Raw genomic sequence first — 22,982 nt, 5'->3', positions numbered from 1 at the left:
GGATGGACCTAGAAATTGCGATACTAAGTGAAGTAAGTCAGACAGAGAAGGAGAAATATCATATGACATCCCTTATATATGGAATCTAAAAAGAAATGATACAAATTAACTTACGTTCAAAACAAAAAGAAACTCACAGACTTAGAGAATGAACTTATGGTTACCAGGGGGAAGTATGTGATGGACATGTACACACTGCTATATGTAAAATGGATAACCAAAAGGGACCTACTGTATAGCACAGAGAACTCTGCTCAGTGTTATGTGGCAGCCTGGACGGGAGGGGAGTTTGGGGGAGAATGGATACATGTATGTGTGTGGCTGAGTCCCTTTGCTGTCCACCTGAAACTATCACAACATTGTTTGTTAATTGGCTATACCCCAGTACCAGGGGAAAAAAAGTTTAAAAAAGAGCTGGAGGGTTCTTGGTTGAAAAGCAAGCCAGCCAGTCAGAAAACAAATCATTTATTAAGGGCTACTCTGTGTGTGAAGCATGTGATAGAAGCTGGAGAGGCACGCTTAAAGCCACACATCAGTGGACTTGGGACAAATCAAAGTGGTAGCCAGAAGTTCTTGGTCCTGCCATCTCACTGCGATCTGTTATCTCCATAAAACTCTGAAAAGTCAGAGTTGCAGAACATGGAAGATAAAATGGTAAGCTGGAACAGAAGCTCTTCTTTTCTCACCAGGGCAGGAAGCCATGGGAAGACCACCCCACCCAATCATCCATAATCCAAATTTCCCAGAGAGTTCTAGGGCTGGCGAGATACTGCATTTCCACATTAAGCTGAGAAGAGATTTCAGAGAAGGCTTCTGCAGGCACCTGCTTTCCTGAGATGTTGTTCCACTGTATATTTGAAAGCAAGAAGAGACTTCAACCCTGTGAGAGAAATCAGGATCAGAATCAATGGCAGGATTAGTACAATTTGAATTCAGGGATCATATATATGTGGGCACAGGTCTTACAAATACAGGCAGAGATAAATATGGCAACAAAAACTAGAAGGATAAACATTAAAATGTTAGCAATGATTACCTCCAGGCACTGTTGACAAACTCAAAAGCTATTCTCAGCCTCTTGACTATTGATATTCCCATACTAGAAGCTAGAAAGCAGAATACTTGTTTTGTCAAATTCCTCTGTAACTCTAAGTGTTCATGTGATACTGTTCTGACCAATTAGGTGAAAGGGAAATTCACTAAGGGGCTTCTGGAAAAGCTTTTGTTTCTTCTTAAAGAGAGAGGGTTGAAAGGTGAGTTTGCCACTCTGTCCCATCATTCTTCTTCCTGCCTTGAACATGGTCATGATTACTGGAGCTATGGCAGCCACCTTGCAACCATGAAAATAATTGATGAAAAGTCAGTATGTTATTGGTGAGATGGAAAACTAGGAAGAGCTTAGATCCTTAGCAATCTTACTAAGCAACCGAACCAATACCAGCAACGCCTAACTCTGAGCTTCTATTCTTGCAATAAAAAGAACTTCCTATTTATTTAAGCCACTGGATCTTAGTTACTTGTTCTTGGAATACATCAGAGGGGGAAAATTAATAAGACATTCTGGTAGGAGATGGAAGACCACAAAAGATAAATGCAATAAATAAGGGAATTGTAGAAAGTAGATTGTTAGAAAGTACTGAAAAGAAAATCAAGAAAAGGGGGTGGGAGAAGCATGAATACCTGGATGGATGAATAGGAAGCTGCACAAAATAGAGTTACCAGAGGAAATTCTATTGAAAAGAAATGACTGGAACAAAGATTTGAAGGAAGTGAGGGAGTTATCTATGTGGGTGTCAGGACAAAAACATTCAAGGCATTCAAGAACATTCAGTTCAAGGCTCCAAAGGAGGAAGTGAGCCTGGCATGTCTGAAGAATCTTGAGCAGACCAGTGTGGGTGGAGCAAAGTAAAATGAGGGGTCTATTAATAGATGACAAGGACAGGAAGGAAAAGAGAGTCAGATCAGATAAGGCCATGTGGGCCACAAGGAGGACTTTGGCTTTGACTCTGAATAAGGTGGGAGCCATGGAGTGTTGTAGGTAGCTGTTGCTGCTGCTAAGTCACTTCAGTCGTGTCCGACTCTGTGTGACCCCATAGACGTCAACCCACCAGGCTCTCCTGCCCCTGGGATTCTCCAGGCAAGAACACTGGAGTGGGTTGCCATTTCCTTCTCCAATGCATGAAAGCAAAAAGTGAAAGTGAAGTCGCTCAGTCGTTTCCGACTCTTAGCAACCCCATGGACTGCAGCCTACCAGGCTCCTCCGTCCATGGGATTTTCCAGGCAAGAGTACTGGAGTGGGGTGCCGTTGTGGGTAGAGAAGGGAAGATATCTGACTTGGGTGTTCACAAGTACCCTCCAGTTGCTGCAAGGAGAACAGACCAAAGATAAGGCAGGGGAAAGATTAGAGAGGCAGCAAGGTAGACCTCTTTTGAGTTTATTTCCATCATCCTGGATAGAGACAATAGGACTTGGACCACAGTAGAAGGAATGAAGGGAAAGAGAAGCAACCAGATTCGAGATCTATTTTGAGGAAGAATCAACAGGCTTTGCTGACGGAGCAGAGATGAGGGAAGGGGAGAGGAAAGGCAGGGTCAAGCAGAGTCCACGTTAATTTCACAACTTCACTCTTGAACAATAGAAAAATAGAGGGCCCTCTGTGGAAATGAGAGGTGGGGGAACCTGCTGATGTAACATATTCCAAATGAGATGCTCATGTGGGACAGGTTGCCTCTGAAACATCTATTGGATATCTAAGTAGGCACTTGGTAGGTGGTAGGTTATATGAGTATAGAACTCAGGAGACAAGGCTGGACTGCATGTTATTTAAATTTTGGGGGTCGTTGCTAATAGATGGTGGTACAGCCATGAAACTGAATGAGATCCATTGTGCAGAAGACAATGTGCACTTCAATGGATAATGATGTGTTGTCAGGGGATACCTTCTCTGGGTTATCTGGCCCTGATCTGTAGCGGAACTACTTTACAATTTTATCCATTTGAAGCAACTGACAGTGATGGGAAATAATTTCACGGAAAAAATAATTTTGTCTCTACTTGTGCATTCATGTCGATAATTGAGATTATATATGTATTATAATTAATACACTAGTACACAAACACATTTGTGAATTTTATGTGTTATGTAATATAAATGATTCTATTCTAAATATGTATATTATATGTACATTTATATATTAAATAATATGAATAATTATATATAATGTCTATATATTTAACATTTTATGTACAATTTGTATATAATATAAACTTATATTTATATAGTACATAATTTGAAATGTATATATTATGCAATATGAATAATTACATATACAAAGTCTGTATATACAATTATATGTATAATTTATATATTACATATAAAATTTTTATATACTATATGTATTTATCAGAGAAGGAAATGGCAACCCACTCCAGTACTCTTGCCTGGAAGCTCTATATATTTGTACTTATATGTATATGTATACTTATATGTATATTTATACTTATATATATTTATATTTATTAATATATAGTTGGGCTTCCCTGGTGGCTCAGTGGTAAAGAATCCTCATGCCAATAAAGGAGACATGGGTTCAATCCCTGGGTTGCGAAGATCCCCTGGAGCAGAATATGGCAACCTACTCCAGTATTCCTACCTGGGAAATCCCATGGACAGAGGAGCCTGGCAGACTATAGTCCATGGAGTCACAAAGAGTGGGACATGTCTTAGCGACTAAACAACAATAACAAATATAAAATTTATATATTATAATATGAATAATTAGATATAATGTTTGTTTATTTACAATTATGTGTATAATTATGATATATAATTATGTTATATTATATATACTACATTTATTTACCAATGAGGAAACCAGGCAGATGTTATACCTGGTTCAAAAGACAACACAAAGAGCATACATATGCATAAATTAAAAGTATAGTAATATTATGTATTATGTATACATTGTGAACATTGTATACATTATATGAGTGCTATGCATTATGTATACATTATATGTTATATGTATGATGTAATACACAGACATGTCTGTTCTTTGCATTCTCTTGTGAGCTAGTTACAACATCTGCTCATTCTTTCAATGATTAATAAGCAGAATAAAATCCTTAATATATGCTTATTTCATATCCATGAGTCATGATTTTATCTTTTTTAGTTTGCACAGCTACTGAAATGCAGAGATGGGATTTAAACCCAGGCAGCCTAGCTCCCCAATCCCCACCTTTAAATACCACAGTTTATCAAATGAGTTAGTACACATGAACGTCAAAGCTATGGTTTTTCCAGTAGTCATGTACAGATACAAGAGTTGGACCATAAAGAAGGCTGAGCACCAAAAAATTGACGCTTTTGAACTGTGCTGGTGGTGATTTAGTTTCTCAGTCGTATCTGACTCTTGCAACCATATGGACTGCCACCAGGCTCCTCTGTCCATGGAACCCTCGAGGCAAAAACACCGGAGTGGGTTGCCATTTCCTTCTCTGCCTTTGACCTGTAGTGCTGGAGAAAACCTTAAGAGTCCCTTGGACAGCAAGGAGATCAAACCAGTTAATCCTAAAGGAAACCAACCCTGACTATTCATTGGAAGGACTGATGCTGAAGCTGAAGCACCAATACTTTGGCCAGCTGATGGGAAGAGTCGACTCACCGGAAAAGACCCTGATGCTAGGGAAGATTGAGGGCAGGAGGAGAAGGGGGCAACAGAAGATGAGATGGTTGGATGGTTACCACCAACTCAATGAACATGAGTTTGAGCAAACTCTGGGAGACAGTGAAGGACAGGAAAGTCTGGTGTGCTGCAGTCCATGGGGTCACAAAGAGTTGGACACAACTGAGCGATGAAACAACAAATGCTTAGCTTACAGCACATAACACTTGGTCTGACCAGAACATGCAGACAACACACAGTCTCACCGTTTTGGAAGTGGAGGGAACGGACGACAGTAAGATCCCTGAGGTCTGGGTCTCAGAGCTGGGTTTGGTCTTCCTGGTCATGCATCTTCTGTATTCTTCCCGTACCTGAAGGTGGATACACACCATGGGGAGATGAATCACGTTTAGATACAGGGGGAGTGTGTGTGGCAGGGGCAAGCTCCCTGGAAGGAGCAGGGCTGGGAGGGCAGCAGGTACGCACCTGGCGGCTGAGCACACAATGAATGAGAAAGATGAAGGCCCCCTGCAAGCTGTTGATGACGGTGAACAGATAAGCCATGATATTGGCCATGGGTCCAATTTGGAAAATGCCTAACACCCAGGAGCACCCCAAGATGAAGATCTGGGCAAAGGCTTTGAAGGTCAGCAACCTGGAGGGGAAGATATGCAGAGGATATAGTTCTGGCTGTCACCCTCATGGGCCACCACACTCCCAGGTATAGTCTGAGGCTGCCACCACGTGACCCATCACCTGGGTGAGAATCAATGTGGAACACAGGTTCCAAGCCTAGAGGTAGGGAAGTCAAATCCTACAGCCATTGAAAAGGCAATTGGCTTACAGGTACACATGGTCACAAAGATGTGTGGACACATGTGTTGAATGAAATATTGTCTATGGTAATAAAAGGCTAGACATAAAGCAACCAAGCCATGGAAGCAACCTAAATGGTCATCAGCAGATGGATGCATAAAGAAGATGTGGTATGTATAGACAATGGAATATTACATAGCCATAAAAAAGGATGAAATAATGTCATTTGCAGCAACATGGATGGACCTAGAGATGATCATACTAAGTAAATCAGACAGAGAAAGACAAATACCATATGATATCACTTATATGGGGAATTTGAAATATGGCACAAATGAAGCTATCTACAAAACAAACAGACTCACAGACACGGAGAACAGACTTGTGGTTACCAAGGAGGAGGGGGTATGGGGGAGGGGTGGAATGAGAGTCTGGAATTGGTGTGTGTGTTCAGTCACTCAGTGGGGTCTGACTCTTTGTGATCCCATGGACTGTAGCCTGCCAGGCTCCTCTGTCTATGGAATTCTCCAAGCAAGAATATTGGAGTGCTCTTCTCTGGGGGATCTTCCCAACCCAGGGATCAAATTCAGGTCTTCCACATTGCAGGTGGATTCTTTATCATCTGAGCCACCAGATCATTTAAATAAACTGTGTTCCATCCTTACACTGAAACACTATATCTTATAAAAAGGTATTGTCAATAGATTTTAGTATTGGAAACACTCGTTCCTCCTAGCAATGGTGCTAAGGCATGCTTCACATGCCTTCCTGATCTAGACACTGTGCTATATTCCATTTGGAGTGCGGGACCAGGCTTACAAAAGGTACTCAGTGAATATTTGGGGAAAGAAGGAAAGGAGACTAGAAGATGAGGGGAAAGGAAGGCTGGACTGTACCTGGTGTCTTTGAGTGTGGAGACTTCCGCATTGACACTAGAAAGCTTCTGCCTCAGGATGCATAGTGTCCAAGTCAGGAGGATGGAATTGACCTACAGAGCCAAGCAGAAGGGATGGAAAGACTGGATATACAAATGGATGATGGCCAGACCATTTATGAAAAGAGAACGTTGACCTATAGTCTGCAGTAACCACTCCAGGAAGCCAAACAATAACTCCTTCAGCAACTCAGCCCAGATGATCAGACCTTGACTGATAGTTGACAGCCTCCCTCATTTCTGCTCTGCTTCCAAATTAGGACCAAAAGGAAAAAGCCAGTATATAACCCTAACCAATCACCTAGGATGCCCTGCATTTAATCAGCCTACCTGTAGAGTCCTTGGGTCCACAGCCTCTGAGCAGGGCATACCTGAAGCCTTCCGTTTTTTCCTCTATAAAACTTTCCCACTCATCTGCCTGTTTTTGAGTCTCTGACAAAAGCAAGTGATTTGACAAATGAAAGTGGCTGACTCCCTTACCATGTGTGTTCGTTCTCAGTCGCTCAGTCGTGTCCGACTCTTTGCAACCCCATGGACTGTAGCCCGCCAGGCTTCTCTGTCCATGGGATTCTCCAGGCAAGAATACTGGAGTGGGTTGCCGTGCCCTCCTCCAGGGGATCTTCCCGACCCAGGGATTGAACCTGCTTTTCTTACATCTCCTGCATTGGGAGGCGGGTTCTTTACCACGCAGCGCACCTGGGAAGCCCTGGGTCTCTTTGATCCTCCTCCAAAACACACCAAACCAAGCAATCAACTTACCACTATAATTGTGCACACCGGCCCCAGGAAGCTCCAGATGAACCCCGTTTCTGTATTCAGCCAGCAGCTATAAAGAAAAACAGGAGTCAGTCATTGTATCAAAGTCCTAACCCTAAAATGACTCACACCCTGCCAGATATGCTTATGGAAGAGTATTGGAGGATGAGGTTGAAGTGAAAATTTTCACGATGACCAGGCCACATTTCAGTTTTCTTCTTTCAGACCTTCTTCTTTAGTGACCGTTTCTGAAATGTTCTCTTAACGCCTGGGATAGAGATCATTTCTCAGTTCATAACTTTTGTATTCCCTCTCTCCAAAACTCTCCATGGTACACATTGTCGTTCAATTCTCAGCTCGAATATCACCTCCTCTGAAAAGTCACACTGTGTCTGGTCCTTCCCTAGCAGAATTTGCTGAATTTTTTTTTTCATAACATCTATCAGTATCATAAATTATCTTGCTCAGTTGTTTGTTTAAATTATCTATCTTTCCCTACTAGACTATGAGCTGCAGGAGAACTTGTACTTTGAATTTTTTGTTTATCTCTGAATACCCAGCACTCAGTCCAAAGCCTGGCATGGATGAGGCATTCTGTAATTACTTCTTAATAGAAATGAAGTGAGAAATGGAGTGTTTCCTGCCATATCAGTAAACAAGGATGTCATAGCCATCAGCGATTCCAGCCCTCCAAAAGTGAATTTCTGAGCCTGGAGGGCAATCAGGAAAAACAATACCTGCTATCAGACAGCCATAAACCACTCCCCACGATGAGCACTGAGGACCTAGGTGTGGGGATGTGAAAAACCAGGATACTGGCCCCAGATAGCTGGGATGCAAATGTAAAGAATGATTTTAGTGAGCCCAGACTTTGTTAACAAAGGTCCATATAGTCAGTTATGGTTTTTTCAGTAGTCACGTATGGTCCAAGAGTTGGACCATAAAGAAGGCTGAGTGCTGAAGAATTAATGCTTTTGTACTGTGGTACTGGAGAGTGAGAGTCCCTTGGACAGCAAGGAGATCAAACCAGTCAATCCTAAAGGAAATTAATCCTGAATATTCATTGGAAGGACAGATGTTGAAGCTGAAGCACCAATACTTTGGCCACCTGATAAGAAGAGCTGACTCACTGGAAAAGACCCTGATGCTGGGAAAGATTGAGGGCAGGAGGAGAAGGGGGCAACAGAGGAGGAGATGGTTGGATGGCATCACTGACTCAATGGACATAAGTTTGAATAAATTCCAGGTAATAGTGAGGGACAGGGAAACCTGGCGTGCTGCAGTCCTTGGGGTCACAAAGAGCTGGACACGACTGAGCGACTGAACAACTGTAGCTACTATCTTCTCACACAGAACCTTTGATAAGCCTACCTCACTACCTGTGGCGGATTCATTTTGATATTTGGAAAAACTAATACAATTATGTAAAGTTTAAAAATAAAATAAAATTAAAAAAAATTAAGTCAAACCCCTAAAAAAATAAATAAATAAATAAAACAGACCATGGCAGAGTATTTTCTAAGCCATAAAAAGGGACGAATTTGGGTCAGTTGTAGTGAGGTGGATGTACCTAGAGCCTGTTATACAGAGCAAAGTAAATCAGAAAGAGAAAAACAAATATTGTGTATTAATGCATATACACGGAATCTAGAAAAATGGTACTGATGAAAGTATTTGCAGAGAAGGAATGAAAATGCAGATGTAGAGAACAGATTTGTGAACACAGTGGAGGAAGGAGAGGGTGGGACGAATTGAGAAAGTAGCATTGAGATACACACACTATCATGTGTGAAATAGATAGCTAGTGCATGCATGCCCAGTTGCTTCAGTCGTGTCTGACTCTTTGCAACCCTATGGACTGTAGTCTGCCAGGCTCCTATCGTCCATGGGGTTGTTAGTGAGAAGCCGCTGGGTAATACAGGGAGCCCAGCATGGTGCTCTGTGACAACCTAGAGAGACTGGGGTGGTAGAGGGGAGGGAGGCTCACAAGGGAGGGGACATATACATAATTATGATTGATTCACATTGTTGTATGGCAGAAACCAACACATTGTAAAGCAATTTTCCTCCAATTAAAAACTAAATGAAAAAAGAGAGACCAACAATAACATGTATAATGCTTTACACTGTACCAGACACCGTCTAAATATTTTGCAGATACTAACTCATTTAACACCCACAATAACACTATAATATAGGCATTGCCATCAGCTTGCATATAATAGATGAGGAAATGAGAGTATAGAGTTTAAGTAAGTTGCCCAAGACAGCATAGCTAGATAGTGGTGTAGCCAGGATCCAGACCCAAGCAAGTTGGCTCTAGAGTCCACGAACTGAAAACTTTGCAATCAAGTTTGCTGTTTCCATTGCCACTACCCACCGATAATATAATGCAAACAATGGCTTCCGGATTTGTGCAGTGCACAACCTGGGCTACTGCCCCTGGCAGCCCATAAAGTAAGAGCTCAATATATGGTAGCCATGACTACTGCTCCTGTTATTGTTCTTTTGTGTGTTCATTTAATTATCACCACGGAAAAATTAATAATAACAATAATTTTCAGGGAAAGAGAAGAATGTCACTTACCGATTATACATCCCATAACCCTGTGGTTGTAAGCCAGCAGAGACAGCCACCACCAGCCCCGGGAGCCCATAGCCAAAGGCGCAGAGATACAGCATCTTAATGTTTCGAGAACTGAAGTAATTCACCACTTTCAGGTTCCGGACCATAAGGAAGAGCATCACAGCCTCCACCAGCATCCAGAAGAAGCACGCAAGGAAAAGGTAGTGCAGAAAGCCTGCGATGAGGGCGCAGCCGATCTGCAGAAGAGAATCAGGCACCTTCAGTCTCCCTTACTCCAGGGAGTATATTCAGAGGAAGAAGGCAGAGAAGGGGCTCTTCTGTTGCTGTTGCTCTTGCTTTTGATAGGTAAGAAGTGGATTTATTTAGAGTGCGCATTATTTATTTAGAATGTGTATCTATACATTCCATATGGCTTCCCAAGTGGCTCAGTGGTAAAGAATCCTGACAATGCAGGAGATGCAGGACACGTGGGTTCGATCCCTGGGTTGGGAAGATCCCCTGGAGGAGGGCATGGCAACCCACTGTATTCTTGCCTTGAGAATCCCATGGACAGAGGAACCTGGTGGGCTACAGTCCATGGGGTCACAAAAAGTCAGACGTGACTGAGCATGCACACCACACACACCCCCCCCCACACACACACACACACATTCCATGACAGAATTCTGTCTATCTCAAAAGGCAAAAGCAGCTGTGGTTAGTTTTTATGGGCTGGGTAATTTCATAGGTTAACAAGTAGGAAGATTATTTCAACTATATATTTGGGGGAAGGAGCAGGGGTTTCCAGGAATTGGGCCACTGCCCACGTTTTGGTCTTTGATGGTGGGCCTGGGTGCCTATGGGTGGTCATGTAGCATCCTAATGTATTACAGTAGTGTATAATGAGGCTCAAGGTCTACCGCAAGTTGAATCTTCTGCCATCTTGGACCCGCTGCTGCTAAGTTGCTTCAGTCGGGTCCGACTCTGTGCGACCCCATAGATGGCAGCCCACCAGGCTCCTCCATCCCTGGGATTCTCCAGGCAAGAATACCAGAATGGGTTGCCATTTCCTTCTCTTGGACCAAGTTGGCTCTAATCAGTTCATATTGTATCCTCACCAGCTATATCCTTCTTTCAGGGTTGTGTCCTGCCTCCTTCCCTGATTCATGTTGATGTATGGCAGAAGCCAGCACAGAATTGTAAAGCAATTATCTTCCGATAAAATTAAAAAAAAAAACCATAATGTGGCTACTTTGACTGGACTTCCCCAAACACGGCCTCTTCATTCATTCCACAAATATTTATAGATATAGTCTTCACTACAGGTAGTTCCATCCCTTTAGTAGGGACACCAATCATTCTGGTTTCCCTAGAAATGAGTTTTCTCAGGATGTACAGCTTCCAGTGCTAAAACTGGGAGAATTTGAGAGAAAAACAGATAGATGACCACCCTACTTTAGGGGATGTTTGAAGATACAGGGGTGGGGGGAGGAGAAGGGACCCACAAACTACAGCCATGGACTGGTTGCAGGTTTTGTAACTAACATTTCATTGACACACAGCCTTCCCCATTTACGTATCCTCTATGGCTGCTTTCAGGCTTCCCTGGTGTCTCAGCGGGTAAAGAACCCGGGTGCCAGTGCCAGGAGATGGGTGAGGAGAGGTTCAGTCTCTGTGTCAGAAAGATCCCCTGGAGAAAGAAATGGCAACCCACTCCAGTATTCTTGCCCCATGGATAGAGGAGCCTGACGGGGTACAGTCCATGGGGTCACAAAGAGACACGACTGAGTGACTAAACAGCAACATGGCTGTTTTCATGCTAAAGTGGCGGAGTTGAGCAGTTGCCAACGGAGACCACGGCATCTGCAAAATTAAAAATATTTTTATCTGCTTCTTTACAGGAAAATTTTGTTCACCCTTGGTCCCATGATGACAGGTGGGGAGTGCTACTAGCCTTTGGTTCCCAAGGGGTCTAGGAAGTGAAACATCCCATAGTGAGAGGGTAGTTCTGCTTTAAGAATGATCTTCCCACCTGAAATGTCAGTAGTGCTTCCTTTGGAAATACCCCGAGAATCTACTGTTTTGGACACAGTTAATGGAGCTTAATTGGCCAAAAGTTCTTGTTCTCATGGGGCACACAATCTTGTGGAAGAGGTAGATACACAATGAGTAAAACAACAACCACAAAAATCAATATGGTTTCAAATATTAATAGGTGCTGGGAAAAGATGCAAAATAGAGTGTTTGAAAAGTAAAATTTCTCACCTATGGATGCAACTAGAGATGATCACACTAAGTGAAGTAAGTCAGAAAGAGAAAACAATTACCGTATGATATCATTTATATGTGGAATCTAAACTATGACACAAATGAACACATACATAGTGAACAGACTCACTGTCGCCAAGGTGGGGGGAGGGAGAAGGATGAACTGGGAGTTTGGGGTTGTTAGATGCAAATTATTAAATTTAGAATGGATAGACACAAGGTCCTACTGTACAGCACAGAGAACTATGCTGAACATCCGGTGATAAACCATAATAGAAAAGTATATTAAGAAAGAATGCACTTATGTATATAAATGAGTCACTTTGTTGTATAGCAGAGATTGCCACAACACTGTAAATCAACTATATTTCAGTTTTTAAACAAAGAATTTCTCAACTGTCGTATTACTAATATTTATAACACTGCTATTGCTGTGCTGTGTGCAGTCATGTCTGACTCTCTGTAACCCCAGAGGAGCCCACCAGGCTCCTCTGTCCATGGGATTCTCCAGGCAGGAATGGAATGGGTAACCATTTCTTCCTCCAGGGATCTTCCTGATCCAGGGATTGAACCCGGGTCTCCTGTGACTCCCGTACTGGCAGGGGGATTCTTTACCAACTGAGCCACCTGGGAAGTCCCTATTTGTAACACTATTGCCTTATTATTTTCTGCTATGGGAAGATGAGGGAGACTGTCCTGTGCATTGTAAGATGTTTAGCAGCATCCCCTCCCAAAGGTGACAACTAGCAACATCTCCAGATATTGCCAAGTGTCCCCTGAGGACACAGAATCAACCTGGGTAAGAACCAAAGGCTTAAAGTGTAGGAAGAGAGACCACCCCCATACATTACATGATCAGGAAAAATCATTCTAAACTGAGACCTATCACCAGAAGGCATCAACTAGAAGCTGGCAGATGAGTATGGAAAGAGGGGAAAGCATGTGCAAAGGTCCTGAGGTGGAAACTGGCATTGAGGGAGTTAGGTGAGGATGAGCAGAAGCAGATGGGGAGATGATGGGGATGGATGGGGTCAAAGCCTGAGGGATATGAGACCTGGCTGTCAGTCTTGTCCACACCAGTGAGAAACAGCATCTTGGCCAAGAAGAGGCATATGCAGAGATGCAGGTGGATGTAGGTGTTCTGGTTTCGGAGGGTGCGGCACAGAAGGAAGGTGATGATGGCCATGGCAAGACACACCAGTGAGATGATCGTGCCCACGTGACTAATGAGGTACAGGGTGAACTCCATCTGTCAGAAAAGAGATACACTGTTGGCCTCCGAGAATGACCAGTTATAACCCCCAGGCAGCAAAAAGAACTATCCAGACTCTTGGCTTGGGTATATAGAGCTTGGAAGCTTTTTCTCCCTCGGGCGCTCTGTGTGAAGTAGATATTGTTCATCACCACCCTTCGGCATCCATCAGCACCCATTCTCATCCCTCTCCTATGCCCTATTCCTATAGGGTAAGACATCTACAAACTGCATTTCCCATAATCTCTCGGGGCTAAGGTCCTGAACATCATTTAGGTTCTCCAGTGAGATGCACACATGAAGGTTTTAAAAGGCAGGATGGAGGCAGATACCACTTTTCTGCAGACAGGATTGAGCTATGGCTGGACTCCACATTCCGACTATCCGATCTTTAATTTCATGGATGTGGGGTGAAATGCCAAAGGTAATTTATGGCCTCTGGCTGCAGAGGGGTGATCTTGAAGCCACATTCAAGTGGCAGAACCCCTGACTTCAAGACCTCCATCCCTTCCAAGAATTCTGTGAGCATCCAAGCCCCTGTATTAAAATACTTTCCTTGACATACCTTGAGAGGTTCCTGTTACCTGCACTGAACCAGGACTGATAATAGGTGTTCCGAGATGCTCCAACTTCCGGGAGTGGAGGTGACAAGTTGAGTCCTTCCCTATGCCATTATTTGTAATTAATTTTATCGGGGTGCTTTCTGTGTGTTAAAGATATGCCAGGCACCAGCTTCTCTATGATGTTGTGATATAGTGGTTAAGACTACAATTCTGCCAGTTTCTGGCTGTTTAAGCTTGGGCAAGATACCTAACTGCTCTGTGCCTGTTTCCTCCTCTGTTAAAATGAGGATACCAACAGTAAGTATCATGTGGAATAGTTCCAAGAGGATTCCATGAAAATGCTTAAAGTACTTACAACAGTGCAGAAAACACGCATAAGTGTTCATCATCATTTTCTCTTTTTCCCTAATTAAATGCTGATGCTTTTAATTTTTTGTTTTTGTCTTTTGGCCACACCTTGTGGTATCTTAGTTCCTAGACCAGGGATTGAACCCAGGACATGGAAGTGAAAGTGCTGAATCCTAATCACTGGACTGCCAGGGAACTCCTGAGTCATCATTTTTCTCTTGTTCTCATTTTTAAGATGAAAAAATTTGGCTCAGCTCAGAGAGGTTGAGTGATACACCAATGGAAACACAGCTACAAAGTGATTGAGGTGGGACTTGAAACTAGGCTAGACTTGCTCTGGATCTAATTTTCTTAAGTCTTAAGCCTTATATTCCTCTAAGTAGCAATTTAGGACCTGCTTGGCAGAGAACTGAACTTGGGATCCTGTGATAGACAAGGATACCCATCACAGCACCAATGAGCCTGTCTTTCCTCTCTACCAAACCTAACTTCTCACCAAGGCTTATTTCATGTTCCACCTCCTTCCTGACCTAACCCCAGTTCTCAGTGACACAACTCTCAGTTTCTGTAACACAAATTCTTGCACCATTTACAGGCAGATCTCAGAGACAGCGCAGGTTCAATTCCAGACCACCGCAATAAAGCAAATATTGGCAATAAAATGAGTCACATGAATTTTTATCTCCCAGTGCATATAAAAGTTATGTTTACATGCCACCATACTCACCATACACATTTAAAGTGTATAATAGCATATGTCTGGGAAATGTAGATACTTATTTAAAAATACTTTATTGCTAAAAGATGCTACCATCATCTGAGCCTTCAGTGAGTCATAATCTTTTTGCTGGTAGGTTTAAGATATTGCAAGAACGACCAAAATGTGACACAGAGACATGAAGTGAGCAAATGCTGTTGGGAAAGCGGTGCCAACAGACTTGCTCAATGCACACAGGGTTGCCACAAACCTTCAATTTGTTTTCTCTGTTTTTTTAAAAAGTGATGTCTGCAAAGTGCAATAAAATGAAGTATGCCTATGGACAATTTTGTAGAAAGAGACCTCTGGACTCAGGCCATCCTGGGTTTGAATCCCATCTCTACTAATTACTGGCTTCATGACTAAACAGACTATTGAGGTCCAGCCTCCTGTCCTGAAAAGTGCATCTAAAAAGAGCTAAAGAGTCAGGCACATTGTGTGTTAAGGCGCTTCAGTCGTGTCTGACTCTTTTCGACTCCATGGACTATATCTTGCCAGGCTCCTCTGTCCATGGGATTCTCCAGGAAAGAATACTGGAGTGAGTTGCCATTTCCTTCTCCAGGGGATCTTCCCAATCCAGGGATCAAACCCACATCACTTTACATCTCCTGCATTGGCAGGTGGGTTCTTTACCACTAGTGCCACCTGGGAAGCCCAGGTGCTCTGTAAGTGGGGTTTGTGGTTATTATCGTGCCTGCACCTGTTTAGCGGAGAAGGCAATGGCAACCCACTCCAGTACTCTTGCCTGGAAAATCCCATGGACGGAGGAGCCTGGTGGGCTGCAGTCCATGGGGTCCCTAAGAGTCGGACACGACTGAGCGACTTCACTTTCACTTTTCACTTTCATGCATTGGAGAAGGAAATGGCACCCCACTCCAGTGTTCTTGCCTGGAGAATCCCAGGGATGGGGGAGCCTGGTGGGCTGCCGTCTATGGGGTCGCACAGAGTCGGACACGACTGAAGCGACCTAGCAGCAGCAGCACCTGTTTAGGGTCAGTTCTCATTTCATATACCAGTGTCATGGCTTCTCAACCAGACCATGAATTCTCTAAGGGCAGAGACACGGTACACACCCCTTCTGTCCCCATGACTCCCTCCCACAATGCCCAATTCTATGAGAGGCACACAATGAATGTTAATCAGTATTTTCCCATTGGATTTGAGGATCCAGACTACAGAGCGTCATTACTGACCGTGACCTCCCCGGAAGCCATGATGACGGCCAAGTTCACCATTCGGTTACAGCCGCAGACAGTATGCGTCTTGGAAGCTTCAAGGAGCACACAGCCTGATGCTGTCCATCTGCCTCCCTCCACGTCCGGTTTCCAGGAAACGCAGATAGCACTCTCAAAATCCTGCTTTGGCTGAAAATTCAGAGCCTTTAGTTACCTGAGAATCCATCTTGAATGGATTCAACCTGACCAACCTCAAGAAGATGTGGGCACGTTCTGTATGGAATGGAGAAAAATGCTGATATTTCAATGTGCAGTGATAAAAAGAAATGTCTCGGGTGCCAGACCTGTATCCATTACTAATTTGGTTATAATTAATATAAATAAAGTTCATGTAAATGTTCCTGCATCAACGTTACTTAATCTAACCTCAACCTTGCCCATTGATGAATGGAAAAATGCCACATTGAAATAGAAGAGCTCATTTTTCTAGCAGTGGATTTTGGGAAGTGGTTGAGTTATCAGAAATTGTGGACACTTGCTGCTTAATGTTGTCACTAAGTCGTGTCCAACTCTTTGCGACTCCATGGATTGTAGCCCACCAGGCTCCTCTGTCCATGGGATTTTTACAGGAAAGAATACTGGAGTGGGTTGCCATTTCATTCTCAAGGGGAATGTTCCAACCCAGGGATCAAACCCATGTCTCCTGCGTTAGCAGGTAGATTCTTTATCACTGAGTCACCAGGGAAGATCTGCTTAATGGGTCCCTGTCAAAAAATGAGTTAAGCCAATAGAGGATGTGGAGGCCCAGTGAAAACCTCGTCACCAACCTTAATGTTCTCCAGAGTATAGATGACTGGTTTAGAGAACCCGTCTTTCTTCCCTCCTGTTATGATGCCCCCAACAACACGAGAATTCATCTTCAGCTTCTTCTTGGAGATGGCCCAGGGGATCTGAAGATCTTTCAAGAAGCGCTCATCCAAAATAGACTCCATACCCGCAAAGGAAACGAAAGCCACCCCGTTGATCCCTGAAATTTCCCCCCCAAATTAAAAAAAAAGCCAATCATTTGCTTAGTAGCTATTACAGATGACCAGCTCATCCACACATACACACACACTTTAATATCTCACTTATTTCTGCACCTTCACTGGCCTCCTCTGAGGACTGAAACACCAGTGGACTTCCAGATAGTAAACTCTCATCAGAAACTTTTAAAAAAATCTGAGACTTCCCTGGTGGTCCAATGGTTACAAATCTACCTCGCAATGTAGGGAACGCAGGTTTGATCCCTGGTCAGGGAACTAAGATCCCACATGCCACGGGGCAATTGAGTCCAAGCACCAGAAGTAGAGCTACCATGTACCACAACAGAGACTCAACACAGCCAAATAAATAAATTAACTTGAAAAAAAAAAATCCTGAGGTGGTAGTACCTAAAAAAAAAAAAAACTTGGCTACATTTAAAAATTAATTTGAATTTGTGTTGTTTTTAAGGGACGATTCAACTCAGCAGTGGGAAATAAGTTTCCCTTCTCACATTTATGGTTATTCTTGTTCAGTCTCTTTGGTGGGCTTCCCCTTTCAATGTTGGTGGTCTGTGTCCTAGCCTGTTCCTGGGCCATCCAGACAGCATATAGATCAGGGGAGTGATGAACAATGACCTACAAGCCAATCTGGCCATCATTGCCTTTTTTTTTAATTAAAAACATTTTTTTATGCTGTGCTGGTCTTTGTGGCTGCAAGCAGGCTTTATCTAGCCGCAGTGGGTAGGGGTACTGTCCATTTGCAAGGGAAGGGCTTCTCATTGTGGTGGCTTCTCTTGTTGTAGAGCACGGGCTCTAGGGCATGCAGGCTGCATAGTTCCAGTGAATGGGCTCAGTAGCGGTAGCACACAGGCTTCATTTCCCTGCGGCATGTACGATCTTCTCTGACCTGGGATCAAACCATGTCTCCTGCATTGGTAGGTGGATTCTTAACCAATGGACCTTAGGGTAGTCCCCATTGCCTGTGTGTGTGTGTGTGTGTGTGTGTGTGTGTGTGTGAATAAAAATTTCATTGCAACACAGTCTCACCCACTAATTTACATATTGCCTAGGAATGCTTTTGCGCACCCTGATGGCAGAGTTGAAATAGTTGCAACAGATCCTATCGTGCTCAATGCCTTAAACATTTACTAACCACGGTTTACAGGAAGCGTTCGCTAATCCCTGATACAGATTAGCACTGTATGTTAGAAATTTAGTATGAGTCACATGTGTAATTTTAAATTTTCCAGTAACCACGTTTCAGAACAAAAAAAAAGGGGGGGATTATTTAAATTATATATTTACTCACTACCTGCAAAATATTTTCATTTCAACATGTAGTCATTCTAAAAATTATTAATAAGATATTTTAATTCCTTCATCTCTGGCATCAAGACATTGAAATCTAGTATGGATATTACACTCACAGTCTAACCACACTTAAAGCTCTCAATAACAAAATGTGACCAATGGCTGCTGACTAGACAGGAAACATCTTGTCATTCCCATATTGTAAGATTATTTTTAAATTAATTTTTTGTTGAGATATAGTTGATTTACAATGTTGTATTAGTTTCTGCTGCATACCGAAGTAAATCAGCTATTGTTGTTCCGTCTCTAAGCCGTGTCTGACTCTTTGTCACCCCATGGACTGTAGCACACCAAGCTTCCCTGTCCCTCACTATCTCCTGGAGTTTGCTCAAACTCATGTCCATTGAGTCGGTGACGCCATCCTACCATCTCACCCTTTGTCACCCCCTTCTCCTCCTGCCCTCAGGCTTTCCCAGCATCAGGGTCTTTTTCATAGACTTGCCATACATATACAAATATCCACACTCTTCCAGACTCTACTCCCAGAGATTATTTAACGTCTGACTTCCCTAGAAGATGGGAAACTCCCTGAGGGCATGGGCTATTTCTGCCTCTATCATTATTTTATTTTCAATAAATATTTGCTCAAAATAATAAAAAATTAAAGTTAAAAAATAGAAGCACCCCAATGTTCATTGCAGCAATATTTACAATAGTCAAGGCATGGAAGCAATCTTTTTTTGTTGTTTGTTTGGGTTTGGGTTTTTTTTTAGTTTTTAAAAAATTTATTTATTTTAATTGGAGGCTAATTACTTTACAATATTGTAGTGGTTTTTGCCATACATTGACATGAGTCAGCCATGGGTGTACATGTGTTCCCCATCCTGAACCCCCCTTCCACCTCCCTCCCCATCCCATCCCTCTGGGTCATCCCAGTGCACCAGCCCTGAGTGCCCTGTCTCATGCATTGAACCTGGACTGGTGATCTATTTCACCTATGATAATATACATGTTTCAATGTTATTCTCTCAGATTATCCCACCCTCGCCTTCTCCCACAGAGTCCAAAAAACTGTTCTATACATCTGTGTCTCTTTTGCTGTCTTGCATATAGGGTTATCATTACCATCTTTCTAAATTCCATATATATGCATTAGTATACTGTATTGGTGTTTTCCTTTCTGGCTTACTTCACTCTGTATAATAGGCTCCAGATTCATCCACCTCATTAGAACTAATTCAAATGTATTCTTTTTAATGGCTGAGTAATATTCCACTGTGTATATGTACCACAACTTTCTTATCCATTCATCTGCTGATGGACATCTAGGTTGCTTCCATGTCCTGGCTATTATAAACAGTGCTGATGTGTTTCTTTCAGTTCTGGTTTCCTCAGTGTGTGGCATGGAAGCAATCTAAATATCCATGGACAGGTGAATAGATAAAGAAGATATGGTACATATAAACAATGGAATACTACTCAGCCATGAAAAAGAATGAAATAATGCCATTTGCATCAACATGGATGGAGCTGGAGATTACCATACAAAGTGAAGTAAGTCAGACAGAGGAAATAAACCATGCTGCTGCTAAGTCGCTTCAGTCGTGTCTGACTCTGTGCGACCCCGTAGACGGCAGCCCACCAGGCTCCCCCGTCCCTGGGATCCTCCAAGCAAGAATACTGGAGTGGGTTGCCATTTCCTTCTCCAATACATGAAAGTGAAAAGTGAAAGTGAAGTCGCTCAGTCGAGTCCGACTCTCAGCGACCTCATGGACTGCAGCCTACCAGGCTCCTCTGTCCATGGGATTTTCCAGGCAAGAGTACTGGAGTGGGGTGCCATTGCCTTCTCCAGAAATAGACCATAGGATGTCACTTATATGCAGAATTTTAAAAAATGATCCAAATGAATTTATTTACAAAACTGAAACAGGCTTGCAGACGTAGAGAATGAATTTGTGGTAACTGCTGGGATCAGGGTGCGGAGAGTCTGGGGAAAGGATACATAGGGGGAGTTTGGGATTGATAGAAACACACTGCTCTATTTGAAACAGATAACCAACAAAATATTGTTTTTGTTGTGCTCAGTCAAGTCTGACTCTTTGCTACTCCATGGACTATAGCCCACCAGCCTCCTCTGTCCGTGGGATTTCCCAGGCAAGAATACTGGAGGGGGTCACCACTTTCTCTTCCAGAGGATCTTCCCGACCCAAGGATTGAACCCGCATCTCTTGCATCTCCTGCTCTAACAGGCAGAGTCTTTACCACTAGTGCCACCTGGGAAGCCCAACCAATAAGGGCTTACTATAAAAATTTTGTTTAATTAAAAAAAGGTCTAAAAAGCAGTCAATCTGTGGGGAGGGTGGGAGGGAGGCTCAGGAGGGAGGGGATATATGAATACACATAGCTGATTCTGGAGAAGGAAATGGCAACCCACTCCAGTATTCTTGCCTGGGAAATCCCACGGACAAAGGAACCTGGTGGGCTATACAGTGCATGGGATCACCAAGACATGACTAAGCGACTGAGCACACATATAGCTGATTCACTTTGTTGTACAGCAGAAATGAACATAACATTGTAAAGCAAGTACACTCCAATTAGAAAACATTAAAAATTAAAAAATTTTAAAAAGCAATCAATCCATTAATATTTGTTGCTTGAATGCACCATAACCCTCCTCTTTGTTTCTCAGGAATGGGTTTGTACCTGTGGATTCAGATTCTTCGATTGTGGAACACCAAATCTTCATTTCATCCCCTTTTGCTTTCAACTTAAACGTCTCATTCTCTTTAGTGCATTTTTTGCCAATCACTTTGCTCTCCATATCTAAAAGGGAGAAAGGGAGAAGTGGCAGGAGGTCACCCAGAAAGTGGGATCTGAATTTGGTTTCTGGCCAAGAAAGGAATGCATCTCTAGTTGTAAGCGAGGGAGAGAACAGAAAGAATGATGGGTCATGGGAAAGATCTCAAGGACCTTGATTAATGGCAGGCAGATGGAGGCACCAAACAAATTCGAAACCCAGTTGGAACTCTAGGAGTAAGGGTTCACATCTCAGGAGATGCTTCAGGGAAAAATGAACTTGAAGTGAACAAGGATGGAAGATAACAGTCATGAGCCTCTGACTATGTCAGAGTTAGACTGGTTTTCCAAAACCAAAGGAAATCTAGAGGGTCTGGAGCAAGCCCAGCAGGGTGGAAAAGGGCTCGGGTTCTGCAGTCACAAACTAGGAGGCCCAGCTCTACCACTCACCTGCTGTGTAAACTTGACCAGTGACTTAACCTCTCTGAGCCTCAGATTTTGTAACATGGCAATAATTACAGGACTTTTAATGAAAACAAGATAGATAATGGAACCAGAGGTGTCCTTTTAAAATATAAGCTAGATGAGACTGTGTTTATTCCCAAACTTTTCAATCCCACTCCCTTCCATTACCTCAAGTAAAATTGTGACTCCCTACTATGTGTTCAGTCACCTCCAACTCTTTGGGACCTCTTGGACTGTAGCCTGCCAGGCTCCTCCATCCGTGGGATTTCCCAGGCAAGAATACTGGAGTGGATTGCCGTTTCCTCCTCCAGGGGTTCTTCCTGACCCGGGGATCGAACCCAAGTGTCCTGCATCTCCTGCATTGCAAGCAGATTCTTTACCACTAAGACATCAGGGAAGCCTGCGTTTGTCTACAAAATCTGCCTCTCTCTCTTCTGATCCCTTCTCCTACAGATTTTACTGTGCTCCATTCCACTTTAGGGCTTCCCAGGTGGTTCAGTGGTAAAGAATCCACCTGCCAATGCAGGAGACACAAGTTGGATGTGGTATATGAGAAAGACATGGGGAATCACAATGTCAAAGTCACCCGCCTAAGTCAGCCCCCAGGAGCGACCTTGAAAGATATATCCTACCTAAGTGTTTCGTCTGAATAGTCTGACTGACATTCGCTGAGGGTTTCAGAAAAGCTGCCAACATGGTGCTTTCCACGCTCTCCATCAAGACTGTGGCCAGCGTAGAGGTCTCTTCTTTGGTGAAGTTGGACCACTTGGATGTTTTTTCAATCACAGAAGCAAATCTCTTAGCCGTACTCTGCAAGGAAAGGTGTGTGTTTGCTCTTTCTCTCATCAGTGAAACAGCAGTTGTCCCCCGTCTCTCACCATGAGAATGGGTTGACAGTCTGGGTGGTTAAGACTCGTCCATACAATGCAGGTGGTGTGGGTTCCATCCCCGGGTGGGGAGCTAAGATCCCACATGTCCCACATCCCACACATCCCTGGTTGAGGAGTTAAGATCCTACACATCATCCTACATTTTTTTTTTTTGGCCAAAAAAACCCAAAAGATAAAACAAGCAATATTATAACAGATTCAATAAAGACTTTTAAAAAAATCTTAAAAAAAAAAAAAAAAAAAAAAAGACATTTCCTCAGCCTCTTTTTCCTGATTCAAGAAGCCCTACTGGGGATGTAACTTGGTGTGCCGTAAGTCAGCACTTGCTGCCTTATAAATAACATGTATCCTTTTGACTTAGCAATTTCCCTTCCGGGAAGTCCCTCC

General features: G+C 43.1%; 1 protein-coding gene across 13 annotated transcripts in view; it reads right to left on the bottom strand.

Annotated features, from left to right (window-relative positions):
- Positions 1-449: 449 nt before the first annotated feature.
- ADGRE1 (adhesion G protein-coupled receptor E1) overlaps positions 450-22,982 on the bottom strand; it is a 73,161-nt gene continuing 50,628 nt past the window's right edge. For 11 of the 13 annotated variants that reach the window (XM_045166686.1, XM_045166678.1, XM_045166679.1 and 8 more), the window contains 11 exons: positions 22,338-22,515; positions 21,148-21,267; positions 16,933-17,132; positions 16,124-16,294; positions 13,065-13,259; positions 9,764-9,999; positions 7,180-7,246; positions 6,383-6,474; positions 5,157-5,325; positions 4,937-5,041; positions 450-880 (listed from right to left, as the gene is read on the bottom strand). In XM_045166686.1, coding sequence (XP_045022621.1) covers positions 875-880; positions 4,937-5,041; positions 5,157-5,325; positions 6,383-6,474; positions 7,180-7,246; positions 9,764-9,999; positions 13,065-13,259; positions 16,124-16,294; positions 16,933-17,132; positions 21,148-21,267; positions 22,338-22,515 — 1,539 coding nt within the window. In that variant the 3' untranslated portion in view covers positions 450-874. Of the gene's footprint in view, positions 881-4,936; positions 5,042-5,156; positions 5,326-6,382; positions 6,475-7,179; positions 7,247-9,763; positions 10,000-12,004; positions 12,035-13,064; positions 13,260-16,123; positions 16,295-16,932; positions 17,133-21,147; positions 21,268-22,337; positions 22,516-22,982 lie in introns of those variants that run through there. The other 2 variants (XM_045166685.1, XM_045166687.1) reach the window with 2 other exon arrangements.

Source organism: Bubalus bubalis, chromosome 9 (genome assembly GCF_019923935.1).
Source record: "Bubalus bubalis isolate 160015118507 breed Murrah chromosome 9, NDDB_SH_1, whole genome shotgun sequence".
In the NCBI taxonomy this organism is placed as follows: domain Eukaryota; kingdom Metazoa; phylum Chordata; class Mammalia; order Artiodactyla; family Bovidae; genus Bubalus; species Bubalus bubalis.
The sequence above is the reverse complement of the archived record's forward strand: the minus strand, read 5'-3'. Positions and strand labels throughout refer to the sequence as shown.